The sequence below is a fragment of the Ovis canadensis genome, chromosome 24, assembly GCF_042477335.2.
Source record: "Ovis canadensis isolate MfBH-ARS-UI-01 breed Bighorn chromosome 24, ARS-UI_OviCan_v2, whole genome shotgun sequence".
Classification (NCBI taxonomy): domain Eukaryota; kingdom Metazoa; phylum Chordata; class Mammalia; order Artiodactyla; family Bovidae; genus Ovis; species Ovis canadensis.
Window position 1 is genome coordinate 19373467 of NC_091268.1, and position 13334 is coordinate 19386800.

The 13334-nt window shown below is 44.6% G+C and overlaps 1 protein-coding gene across 1 annotated transcript in view; it reads right to left on the reverse strand.

Moving 5' to 3' along the window:
* Positions 1 to 1274: 1274 nt before the first annotated feature.
* LOC138429743 (ectonucleotide pyrophosphatase/phosphodiesterase family member 7-like) overlaps positions 1275 to 13334 on the reverse strand; it is a 36449-nt gene continuing 24389 nt past the window's right edge. The window contains exons 3-5 of the mRNA XM_069571468.1: positions 8118 to 8744; positions 4600 to 4837; positions 1275 to 1318 (exon numbers count right to left, since the gene is read on the reverse strand). Coding sequence (XP_069427569.1) covers positions 1275 to 1318; positions 4600 to 4837; positions 8118 to 8744 — 909 coding nt within the window. The remainder of the gene's footprint in view (positions 1319 to 4599; positions 4838 to 8117; positions 8745 to 13334) is intronic.

A 13334-nucleotide genomic window follows, 5' to 3' on the forward strand; every position in this document is an offset into this window, starting at 1 on the left:
AAACAACCTGGGTGAACATTTTATTGTTTAGGCTTGGGGGTACGTGAAAATCATTTGTAGCATCAAATAAAGTGAACTTGAACAGTGGAGGCAGGCTTATAGGTGTGATGGGTTTAACCATGATTACTCTGATTACACTGATTTCTCCCAACACAGATAGGAACCCTTGCTCCCAGAGACCCCAATTAGGATCTGTCTCTAACCCACAGAGTCTTTAATTCACCAAATACTTTTTAAGCATAAACTACGTTCCTGGTAGGGCTTCCCTGGTGGTTCAGTAGTAAAGAATCTGCCTACCATGCAGGAGACCCAGGTTCGATTCCTGGGTTGGGAAGATCCCCTGGAGAAGGGAATGGCAGCCCACTCCATTATTCTTGCCTGGAGAATTCCATGAACAGAAGAGCCTGGCAGGCTATAGTCCATGGTGTCACAAAGAGTCGGACATGACTGAGCAACTAATACCTCACCTCATGTGCCTGGTACTATCAGGCACTGAGGATGCAACAGTGAGAAGAACCAGGAGTGGTTCCCTGCCCTCCAGGGGCTCCGGGTTTCATGGGGGAAATAGGTATTGAACTAATTATCACACAAATAAATATAGAAGCACAATGGCAATATATACAGTGCCAGTGAGCACATGGAACTATGGGGGCTTACAGTGGGAACTTTGACTTTGCAGGGAAAGGAATCTGGAAGAAGAGTCAGAATGGTACACAGGTGGGGATGGGGAAGAAAAGAAAAAAAGTTACTTCCATTTGACCTTATTATGTCTTGAGTAAAAAGCAGGACAGTGAAAGGCACTGGTGCTGCCCCTGGAGTTTGAACTGTGTTCAGAATCTAATAAGTTTACCTTCATAAATTTCTTGAAGTAACTCTATTTGGAAGCATCTTGGGAGCTAATTTGTTAAATATACTTGCACAATGCAGCTGATGGGGACAGATGAGTCTTATTACCCCTTTCAGATGAGAAACACTTGAGCCCTGCTCAGCTATGAGAACAAGAGAGGAAAATTCTAATTGAATGCGTTTGTTCTCTTATATCTGTTCTACAAGAACCATGTGAGCACAGGATCTGACAAAAATTGTCTTTTATTCCATCAACAGTTGATTGAAGTAAAGAGTGTGAACTGTGGTTATCACTGTGTCTTTACAAGGAATTAAAGGTTTCTGGGTCTGAGACATTGCATAAATCCTGAGTCACAGCATCCTGGGGTAGAAACATCTGATGTAAGATGATTGGATCTTGGTCCTGAAGGAACGATGTTAGAGCCCGGTCATGCGTACTGGCTCACTTGTGCTGTTTTGGTCAGCTCTCTGCCTGCAGTGGAGAGTGGAAACCAATGGGAATGGGTCAAACTCATGAATACCAAGCTTTCTATTAACACACATAATAGCTATTAATTATCTTTCCTCTGAGGAACCAAAGGTCATACAGGGTCAATACCAGAGTAAGTGATGCTGCATGATGTTATACTAAGATATTAATAAATCTAGGCTTGTCTAGCCTCCTTGACACCATAGATGGGAGGCAGATTGTGGAAGGCCCCTGAGTGGGCGACACCACTGACCTGCACACAGATGATACCTGTATCTTTGTCTGTGGGCTTTTGGGAGGGACAAAGGTCATAGGTAATATATCTCACACCTGAGCTTGGAAGGATCAAGGCACTGAAGGGATTTGTAATGGCCTATGGACCTCACAGATGTGGTGTGTAGAGGTGTTAGTGAAGATTAGGTCTGCTATTGAACATAGAAAGTGAAAATTCCAGTGGTATTGATGTGGAGAGAAGCTTTAGGGTATATCTAAACAGTCCTTTCAGTGGCAGAAGACATGCATATATGCATACACTATAGTAAAGATTCAACTTCTGGATTTGAGACTTTCTTTTATAATGATGATGATGGTGATGGTGGATGATGAAAAACCAATACATTTTAACTATATGAAATGGTTATCTTTTAGAAATTAAGCTGTGGGAGTGACCATTCAATCAGTACCTTGAGGTTTTTCCTTTCTCTCTTCTATGGCTAATGGTTTCTGCAGAAAAGGACCAATTGATTTCTTTCTAAAATGTTGCTTCAGGGTATAGAGACATTTATAGGTCATGTTTCAACTTATAGGAAAATTTTATAGTTCAAATATAAATTACATTAAATGTGGGCTTTGTAATGGAGTTAAGGTTAAGTAAAGTTCTGACTTTCCTTAGGCTGTTTATGGTGTTCAGGAGGCCTCCACACTGTTGAGACAGGAGCTCTTTGAAAGCAGAGGCATGGTCAGGATTGAGTGTCACATGGGATGTGAGAGGCTCAGTCTCCTGATGTAACTATGGAGATGTAGAAAGCAGTGTACCAGGGCCATCGAGTGCTTTTGTTGATGGCAGGACCAGTGCTATGGGTTGAACTGTGTTCCCCCGAAAGGATGTGTTGGAAGTCATGACCCTTGGTACTTAGGAATGTGACCTCATTTGGAAATAGGGTCTCTGCAGGTGTAATTAAGTTAGGAGATCATACTGGAATACAAGTGGCTGTGAATTCCATGATTGGTGTCCTTTTAAGAAGAGAGAATGCCATATGAAGACAGATTCAGAGAGAAGTTGGCCATGTGATGGTGGATGCAGAGATTGTGTCTACAAGCCAAGGAATGCCAAGGATTGCTGGCAACCAACAGGTGCTAGTAGAAGCCAGGAAGACTTCTCCCCTACACATTTCAGAGGGATCAAGTGAATATCTTGATCTCGGACTTCTAGCCTCCAGTTCCACAAGACAAGTTTCTATTGTTGTAAGGCATTCCAGTATGTGGTGCTTTGTTATGGCAGTCCTGGGAAACGAATGCAACTGGAACATAGTTTTTGGCGCCCAGTGCAAAATGAAAATGGAGTCTTTGTTAAAAATCAAGATTTTTGAGATCAAACCAAGCTGGGGGCTCTTCTGAGTCCTGGTCCCTGTACCACTGCCCAGACTGCAAGTTCACAAAGATATCCCTGGTTGTTGGGTCCTCAAAGTGCTGGACCCTGACACACTCAGAAAGTGGTTGAAATGGGTTATTACAGTGTGCGCTGATCAACCACAGAAAACTCTCAGACTACTCACATCTTTTTCCGACAAAAGACTGTGAATGTCACACTAGCGACAAACAGAACCACAAGGACTCCTGTGACAACTGTGAGACCGATTGCTGTGTTTTGGAGAGCAGATGCCCTCTTCATCTCTGCTCCTGTTAATAAAAAATCAGATAGTTTTAAATGATCTGATTAAGAGGCTGCTCCTGGGTCTCTGGGAAGTTTCCTATCCAGGCACTGGTGAATATTAATTATGGAAATGAAATGTACATTTAACCCAAGAAAGTGCTCACTGTAGAGAAATCTCATAGGACAAGTCATTGAAAGCCGATTTACTAAATGACCTATTCGCCAAATGACCCATTTGCCTAACGACCACTTTGCCAAATGACCGATTTGCTAAAAGCCAATTTGCTGAAAATCAGTTGGTGGGATGTCCTGCTTATCAATAACGGATGATCAAACACACCTCACCCCAGGCTCCCAGGATTACATATAGGGCAGGTGTAGGGGCCAAAGAGGTGTAGCAAAACTCTAAAACTTAAAAAGAAATTCTCAATAACTTAGAGAATTGTCATTCATTTAGTTTTCTGCAGAACATCCTGTTTATAGTAAATTCACATGAAGATTGTGGGTCTAGTTTCAAGTTGCTCAGTTGTGTCCCCGACTCTGTGACCCCCATGGACTGTAGTCTGCAAGGCTTCTCTGTCCATGGTATTCTCCAGGCAAGAATACTGTAGCGGGAAACTATTTCCTTCTCCAGGGGATCTTCCCAGCCCAGGAACCAAACCCAGGTCTCCCGCATTGGGCAGATTCTTTACCGGGCAGATTCTTTACCGTCTGAGCCACTAGGGAAGATGTGGGTAGTGGCTTGGCAGAAGGGAAGAGTGCAGGGAGCTGTTCCTTGTATTCCATTTCAATTGAGCGTAGTTGCTCTAAGCATCTGATAAGTCACTGGGCACTAAGTCTCCCCACAGAAGAAATGCTGGTGAGTGTTTGTAAACAGCCGAATTCCCAGAGATGCTTCCTTTCTTCCTTTATATCACTGCGATTTAGTTTTTTGAAGTCTTAAGGATTCTCAACCTCATTTACAGGAACCCCTGCCCCCATTTCTAGCCATGAGAAGAGCACTAAAGCTTGTTCCTCTCCTGTGAGCAGCCTTCCTCTGGGTACCAGCATGCACAGAGTTGCTGAAGGAAGGCCGCTTTTCAGAATCTACAAGGGGCATCTGAGGGGCAGACTCTACATGCTTTCTGAGGCTCAGAAGGATTATTGCCTGGTTTCCTTTATGGAGAGCCTTCCTTTTTGCCCCGTAGGCACTGTATAAAATGTCACCAACACAGCGAGGGATTTCCTCCTTCATCTGCTACCTGTTCACAGCTGCTGATGATAATCTTGTGCTGGGGGCACTGAAGCTGCCAGGAAACAGGATTGTTCTGCTTGATATTTCCCCCATTCAGAAAACCCCTTTTTGAATCTTCTCTATCTCAGGACAACAGGCCACACTACCAATCTCTTGGTGGTGGCTTTTGTGTCTCACCTGTTTGCTGGTTGTTAGTGTCTACCAGCATTTCCTGGGTGACTGCCAGGGAGCCATTGTGGAGCTCAGGGGTAACCCCCAGGAGCTTACACATGAGGGGGTAGATGTGGATGCTGTCAAAAGGCTCAGCCAGGTGATTCTTCTTGAAATCAGGCCCAAAAGCTCTGAATATAGTCTTCATGTCCATGTAGACATTATCAAAACCATGATCTCCTTTGTTGAAATATAGTATAATTCGCTGAAAAATAATAACAACGAAACAGTCATTTAAGATTCCAGTCCTCTGAAAGAAAATTGCCCCTTAGTTAATTCCATAGTTGTTAGATCCAGGAAATCTTTGAGCGTTTAAATGACAAGGAAGGACACTGCTCTCTGCAGTGGCAGAGAGGAGCAGGAATGGAAGATCTTTAAGGAAGAGAATAAAGCTTACAACTGCCCTGGTGGCTCAGATGGTAAAGAAGCTGCCCACAATTTGCGATTCCTGGGTTCAGTCCCTGGGTCAGGAAGATACCCTGGAATGGGAAATGGCAACCCACTCCAGTATTCTTGCCTGGAGAATTCTGTGGACAGAGGAGCCTGGTGTGTGGGGTCACCAGGAGTCAGACACTACTGAGTGACTAACACTTTCTTTTTCAAAGAAAAGCACACATGTTAGAAACAGTAATAAGATAGTAACACTGACGGTCCTAATAGGCGCAAACATAGAGGGCTCGCTGTGCACCAAGAACTGTTCTGAATGTTTTATAAAGTGAAGGCTCTATCCTCATCACTGCCATTTTACAGATGAATAACCTACCCTGAGTCATGTAGTAGCCAATGTTGGAGTAGGTATTTGAACCCAGACTGGGTCTAGAGCTAGGAGCATTTATTTTCTTTTTCAAAAATATTTATTTATTTGGCTTCGCCAGGTCTTAGTTGTGGCACACTCCTAGTTGGGGCTTGTGGGGTCAAGGATTGAGTTTGGGCCCCCTGCATCGGGAACTCAGAGTCTTAGCCACTGAACCAACAGTAAAGTCCCCAGGTATGTTGTTTCTTATGGCACAAAATTGCGTATATTTTTTTTGTGGGGGGCGGGGAGAGAAGGATTAAAGAGGAGGGTATCAGGACTGTAGGTAATTGTTTAATGAGTACTAGACAGACTTTTGTCTGACCCCTTTTCAAGTGACAAGGTAACATCAGTCACACCACAGCACTCTTTATATTTTCTTATTTTCTTGGGACCAACAGATACTCTGGCATGTCAGACATGTGATTTCTGTGTATTGAAAAGTTGGTCTCATAGTCTTGGTGCCTGTCTGCCCAGCTCAGGCTCCCTCACCTGGCTAAAGAAACCAGTCCAAAGGCATTTGAGGCCATGCTGTGCTCTTGTGCTCAGTCACTCAGTTATGTCCAGCTCTGCAACCCCATGGACTGTAGCCTTCCAGGCTCCTCTGTCCATGGGATTTCCCAGGCAAGAATACTGGAGCAGGGTTGCCATTTCCTACTCCAGGGGATCTTCCCCACCCAGGGATCAAATCCATGTCTTGTGTCTCCTGCATTGGCAGGCGGATTCTTTACCACTGTGCCACCTGGGAAGAACTTGATGCCATGGGGCAGCCTGTTAAGAACAGTTAAGTGATCCCAGTAATGCTCTCATGTTCTTTGCAAGCTCCATAATCCTAAGAGAGAAGAGTCACACCCACTCTGCTCTGCACATCAAGGCAGGCAGGTGGGTGGGAATATGAGCAGTGGACTCAATTAGAGCATTGAGACACAAAAGATTTTCGGTCTAACAGACAGTTTGCCAGAAGATTAAATTGATCACTGCATCCCATCCCTTAAACTATCTGGTTGGTCATGCTGGGAATATGACTGTCCAATTAAATGTCTTATCATCCCTCTCAAACTGTGACATCATTAACCAGGTTTACAAAGAGGTCAGTGCTATGGAAACTTCTTGGCAGGGCCTTTGCCCCCGGCCATGTGGGGGCTTGCAAAATACCAGTTAAGTTTTGCATTTTACTGTAAATGTTTCCACCAATATTAAACAATAACCTTATGAGCTTTCCCAGACCTGTTATACTCTGGACTTTCAGCAACCTAAGAGTATACAGATTGCAAATGTAATTATGATGTTTGGCTTCTGTTCATAGCCTTAGACAAGGATTCTTCAGGTTGTACCTGAGACAGTCTTCTGTCATGTGATATTGAAACATCACTTAAACTTTGTTCTGTCATGAATTACTGGTTGGTAGTTTAAAAAAAAAGACCTCATGTATGTCTCACAATTAGCATTGATTTTGGTATTTTCTTCTTTAGACTTCTTCTTTTTTCATAACAGCTGTGTTGAGATATAATTCATATACAATGCAATGTATCCATTTAAAGTATACGATTCAATGGTATCTAGTGTATTCACAGAGTTGTGAAACTATCATCACAATCAATTTTAGAACACTTCCATCACCCCAAAAAGAAAGCCTATACCCTTCAGCAGTTACTCCCCAATCTCCCTACAACTTCCTCTGGTCCTAGACAACCACCAATCTATGCTCCATATCTATAGATTTGTGTATTCTGGACATTTCATTTAAATGGAATCATACAATATGTGGTCTCTCCTATCTGACTTCTTTCACTGAGCCTTATGTTCTCAAGGTTCATTCAAATGATAATGTGTTTCAGTACTTCAGTTCCTTTTGATGGCTACATAGTATTCCACTGTATGGCTAGACCCTGTTTTGTTTATCCATTCATCAGTTGATGGGCATTTTGGTTGTTTCCACCTTTTGTTTATTATGAATAAAGCTGCCATGGGCATCTGTGTATAAATTTTTATGTGATTAGGGTTGCCTTTTTTCTTTTGACTATATGCAAATAGGAACTAGAAGGTGTTTTTTGGGGGGAGGGAGGGGTGTTAATCTCTTGTTGATCCAACACATAGGCTTGGGTTTGTACATCAGCCTTACATTTCTAATACCAAATCACTCCTCTCCAGCTTTGGTTTCTTCCTCATTACAAAGGGAAGATAAGAGAATCAACCTTTAGGGTTGTTAGGAAAACAAAAATAAAATGTGTGTGTGTGTGCTCAGTCGCTCAGTTGTTTCTGACTCTTTATGATCCTATGGACTATAGCCTGCCAGGCTCCTCTGTCCATGGGATTCTCCAGGCAAGAATACTGAAGTAGGTTGCCATTTCCTCCTCCAGGGGATCTTCCTGACCCAGGGATCAAACCCACATCTCCTATAATTCCTGCATTGAGGTAGATCATTGAGCAACCAGGGAAGCCCAAATATGAAATAACTCATGTTAAATTTTTAACACAGCCCTGGACACAACCTTGGTCAGAGATATATGTCATTATTGTTGCATAATGGTAACATGGAGCAGGGTGGGTAGGGTGGGATGTGGGGAGCTGGGTTAGTGGGTTACTACTAACTCATCATGCATGCCCTTATATTTTAATTTTTTTCAGAACAGTCCTTCCCTACTGGCTGCCTTCCACAACCAAGATGGACTCTGGTTTAGAATCCACTCACCCCGCTGATGCTATAACCAGAGTCGGCGTACATCACGATCGGCAGGACCCGCTCATGTTTGGCAAAATGGAAGCGTTCTGGAAATTCCTCCTTCTTGTAGACATTGAGGTGAGGATGAGCGTTCTTCAGCGCTTGGTAAACGGCTTCCTCTTGCCCCGGTTTGGGCAGGAGCATCCCAAAGCCACCATAGTCCACAATGTCAAACTGGACCAAGTCCTTGAAGCTGATGTAGTTGCTCAGGAGGATCTCGGTGATGTTGGGTTTCTTTTTCATGGTGGTCATGCCGTGGTCTGACGTGATGATGACATTGAGGTGCTCAGTCAAGCTGTGCCTCCCAATGGCTTCCAACAGGTACCCGATGGTTCTGTCGATTTGCTGAATCATCGCCCTCCTCTTCTCTGTGTCGGGTCCGTAGAGGTGTCCCACGTTATCCGGCTCTCCATAGTACAGGGTCACGAAGTCAAAGTCTTCCTTGGTGAACCAGTTCATGACGATGTCAATGTTCTGTCTCCACTCTGTCTCGTTGCCATTGGGGTGGGTGTACGACTCCACCAGGGACCGCTGGACAGCCTCCCCTTGGTACTTGGCGCCTCCCCCAGGATAGTGGAATGACGCTGTTTTCCTCCCCTGCAAGTGCAAGAATAAAAGCCTGTTAGAGCCGTTTCTTCTGTCTTTCTCATCATGTGCAAAGCCCAACATGTCGGCAGCCCTGCCCCAGTCCAGAAACATGCATAGAAAACATGTGGGCTTTGGAGGCAGATGGGACTGGGCTTCATTCCTGGCATTACCAGGATCTCCTGGAATCTAAAACACTGATAATTGGGAGACGTGCCCTTATTTTATGCACTTCTGCAAAGAAAAATGCTGCCAGTGAAACCGCTGACACTTCAGTGACTGGAAGATGTGTTCCAATTTGGGATGGCAAAATGAAAAATAAAAAAGTTCCTTAGATTGGGGGAGAAATGGCACTTTCTAAACTGGCGATGGTGAGTGAGTTCTTTAATCTCGTAGTGTTTCAGTGTTTCTACCTGTAAAATGCCAAGAAGCTGATGGGACTTTCTGGAGGATTAATCCAGGTAGCTTTAAGATAGAGTGTTGGGCATTGTGGGCACTTGGCAGGCGCTCTTTTCATTGTCTCTAGACCTAACAAGCCACCACAAGCCTTCCCCAGTGTGTCCAGTGGACAGTTAATATGTTTGCCTGCCCAGCGCCCACTCCGTCTGCAGGTTTGGAGCATCTGACATCCCCTGGAGGCTCTCCTCCCTGCTCTTGCTCCATGTCTGGTTTAGGGGATGTTGGTTCCACATTAGGCTCCAGAGGTGGGGTGTGGCTCTGGGCTGGCCAGTCAGGGGACACTGTGTCCCCTGGCCACAGCAGTTGGTTGAGCCTTGGGCCCGTGTCCCAGCCAGAGCCAATGAGATGAGACCTGGGGACTCCCTCTGGGGCTGTTAGAGATGAAAGAATCTGCCTAGCCGTTCCCATCTCTAATGTTTATAGACTTTGGGGTGTTTGCAAAAGCGGAGGCTGTCATCTTATTCCCTGTGCAGATGTCTGCTTGGTGCTGGACCCAGCGGCAGACAACAGAGCAGTTAAAGGTGTGCTTATTGCTGGATTGCCTGGGTTTATCTTTTCTCTTTTATTTGGATGTGTGTTACCCAAATGCTCTCCACCTCTGTCTTCTCATCTGTAAAGTGGGGATGTTAATGCCACCTCGTGGGGTGGTTGCGGGGACTAAATGCACATGGAGCACATGGGTAAGCGTTCAGTGAGCTCAGCTTTTATCTTTCCTGGTGAGGAACAAAGAGCATTGGGCCCAACCGCACGGTCAGGTAAAGAGGGGCAATGATCATTTCCTCCAGTTTCTGTCTCCTGAGGGCGCTGAAGGTGGAACTGAAATGTGCCTGTAGACCCCAGGGTTGGAGCCTGCAGAAGGAAGCTGAGGTTGGAGCCTCTGGTCATGGCAGGAATGGCTGCAACAGGGAGCGTGGGATTCCTAACGTCCGAGGAAGGTGGTGGGTCATCCATGACATGTGGCTGAATCTTGCAAGGCCTGACCAGGGCCTGGGGTTGCTGCTTGACCTTGAAACTGTTGTCAGTGGCCCAGCCACCTTCACCCTGTCTGTCACGCTGTGGGAAACCAGGCAGGGCAGTAGATTAGAGCCAACAGAAGAAGAGCCCTGGCCTCCTTCAAAGCCTCCTTCAAAGCCGTCATGGGAAGAGCTGCTTGTCTCTTCCCTCTCCTTGTCTCCAGTGGGTAAACCGGGGAAAGAGGGGTTGGGTGGGGGCTCGAAAGAGTGGACCATGGGTCACGCTCCTTCTTTCCCAGGCAGCTGGGGCCACCAGAGAGTCTGTGGTGGGGTAGGGAGTGTGCTGGGGATCAGAGCTTTGACTCATATCTGAGATCAAGGTTTTACCATGAGTGGAACTGAGTCTTCAGACCGAAAATGAGGCGGTGTTAGCAACACGAGTAATTTCAAAGTCATGAAAATATTAAGTGATAATGCTCCTCAGCAGAAAGGTTTTAAAAACATTTTTTTGGATAAAGCCTGGTAAAATTGTTAGGAAAATAAAATAATTTTATGTACACTTACCAACTAGTTAACAATAAGATGGACCCATCTCACTAAATATGTTGTAAAGCAGCTCCTCAACCAGGACTGGGCACATACTAGGCACTTGATACATTTCTGGTTCCATAAATGACTGACCTGCTTATTTGGGGAGCAACTACTTTCCTTCTTGGCTGTTAACTTGAGGGCTGTTCTGTGACTCTTCTTGTATCACCCAAGATATGGATATTCTGAAAGACTCTCTACAGTTCAATGGCTTTAGTAGAGCCAAGAGCTCTACTAAAAAGTTTGGAAGAAAAGTTATGACCAGCCTAGATAGCATATTGAAAAGCAGAGACATTACTTTGCCAACAAAGGTCCATTTAGTGAAGGCTATGGTTTTTCCAGTGGTCATGTATGGATGTGAGAGTTGAACTGTGAAGAAAGCTGAGCACTGAAGAATTGATGCTTTTGAACTGTGGTGTTGGAGAAGACTCTTGAGAGTCCCTTGGACTGCAAGGAGATCCAACCAGTCCATTCTGAAGGAGATCAGCCCTGGGATTTCTTTGGAAGGAATGATGCTGAGGCTGAAGCTCCAGTACTTTGGCCACCTCATGCGAAGAGTTGACTCATTAGAAAAGACTCTGATGCTGGGAGGGCTGAGGGCAGGAGGAAAAGGGGACGACAGAGGATGAGATGGCTGGATGGCATCACTGACTCGATGGATGTGAGTCTGAGTGAACTCTGGGAGATTGTGATGGACAGGGAGGCCTGGCGTGCTGCGATTCATGGGGTTGCAAAGAGTCGGACACGACTGAGTGACTGAACTGAACTGAACTGAGAGCCAAGAGAGGGTGCTGTTGTAATGGTGTCAATTTGGTATAGGGAATAAATTATGGGAAGAACTGTGGGGTATTAGCACCTGGGTCATGGCTATGTGGCGTACAACTGGGCAGAAAAGTATAACCAAGCGTAATGCCAAACTTACCATGCACCGTTTGAGAGAGAGAGAGAGGCAGGTAAGCTATTTGGAGGTTGTAGGGAATGCCGTTGGGGCCCCATCCAGATCCCCTTATTGGGCCTGTGCGCCCATATCAATTTCTGTGAGGGTAGCTGCTAATGTCTCGCTGTTCCTCCGTGTTCTGGAAAAATCCCGTTGCCAAGTGGCCGGACCTGCCTCACCTGAGTTGGTAGCCTATACTGCTCCTTTATCCTCAGGAGCCCACGGCCAGTGACCGGCAGCAGGACATAAAGCCTGCTTCAGGGTGGGATAACATGGGGGTGCAATTCATGTTCCTGTGCTTCCTGGGGGATCAGGCTGAAGCTGGTGTCCAGCAGAAGGCACATCTCACTTAGCTCTTTCTCCTGCCACGTCAGTTTTCCTTACTCCCGTCTCCTGAGAGCTCTCTCTCCATATGTTACGTGCACTACGTCCCTGCCTCAGGCTCTGCTTTTAGGAAGCTTGACCCAAGAAAGAAGTCCTAACACTAAGCGCTTTGCACAGTTCCAGAAACTCTGCTGTCCATAGCTGTAGGTGAAATATTGTCCTTTCTGCCTTCCAGCATTCATTTCCTATTTTGGGATCCAGTTTTATTTTCTCTAAAGCACTTTCCCCAACCTGAAATTACCTTAATTTGCTTGCTTTGAAAACTATCTAATTCCCTCCTCTAGAAAGTGTGGCTGTTCTTGTTGAGTGCATTTTTCCTGGGACCTAGGACAGGCCTGGTTCAGACTTAAGTGCTGACTGCTGATTAAGTGCATGCTGAATGAATGCATGAATCACATCTCCTTTTAGGGGCAGGAAACCCACCTTCTCTCTTGATTAACTTATGGAAATAGTTTCAGAAATGCTTTCTCTTTTGGGTTCTAGTATCTTATTTGTAACCTCTACAGGTAACACATTTTCCTTTCTGATAATAGAATTTCTATGGTTGCTTTAACTTGCAAATCCTCTAATATTTATTTATTGCATTTCTGATTGGCATTAGACATAATTCTCAGTTTTTAGCAATGGTAGTTTGTTTAACTCTAAGTGTAAATTGACTTTGCTCTCAAGTATGGATTGACTGGAAGGATGAAACTTCTAACGTTTTGTAGAACACAGTTTGGCTATTTTATTATTTAGAATAAGCTGACATTGACATTGTGAGGGACTTAGGCAGCACTGCATATTAGTTAAGTTCCTAGGTATTTGCCTGTTACATCTCAGATGTTCCCAACTTGAAACTGTTTTCTCGTGCTATATTCTTAACACATACTCTTTCTTTAAAGGCATCCAAGCTGTAGTCTTAGGAAGCTATGGTTTTTCTCACTTGGTCCCATAGAAATTTTAGGATTTATGATGCTTTGTGAAATGAGCTCCAGAGAGAAATATATATGTGAGCATGTGTACACACACACATACATACACACACACTTGACTCTGTTTATTTGGGATCTACGATAATCAAAAGTGCTATTTTCAACAAATACTTCTGAGAAGCAATCTGAGCACTTAATTGGATGCAAAAGAGTGGGTATTTACTATTCTACCCTTTAATTAGCATAATCAGTGTTTCCAGAAGCAATAGCAATTGGAAAATCGCTAGTTTTATTAGGTGCATTATTCTTCCTTAGTGTACTATTGCATCAGTGTGGCTATTACTCTTAAGCTGCTGCTTTAAAACAA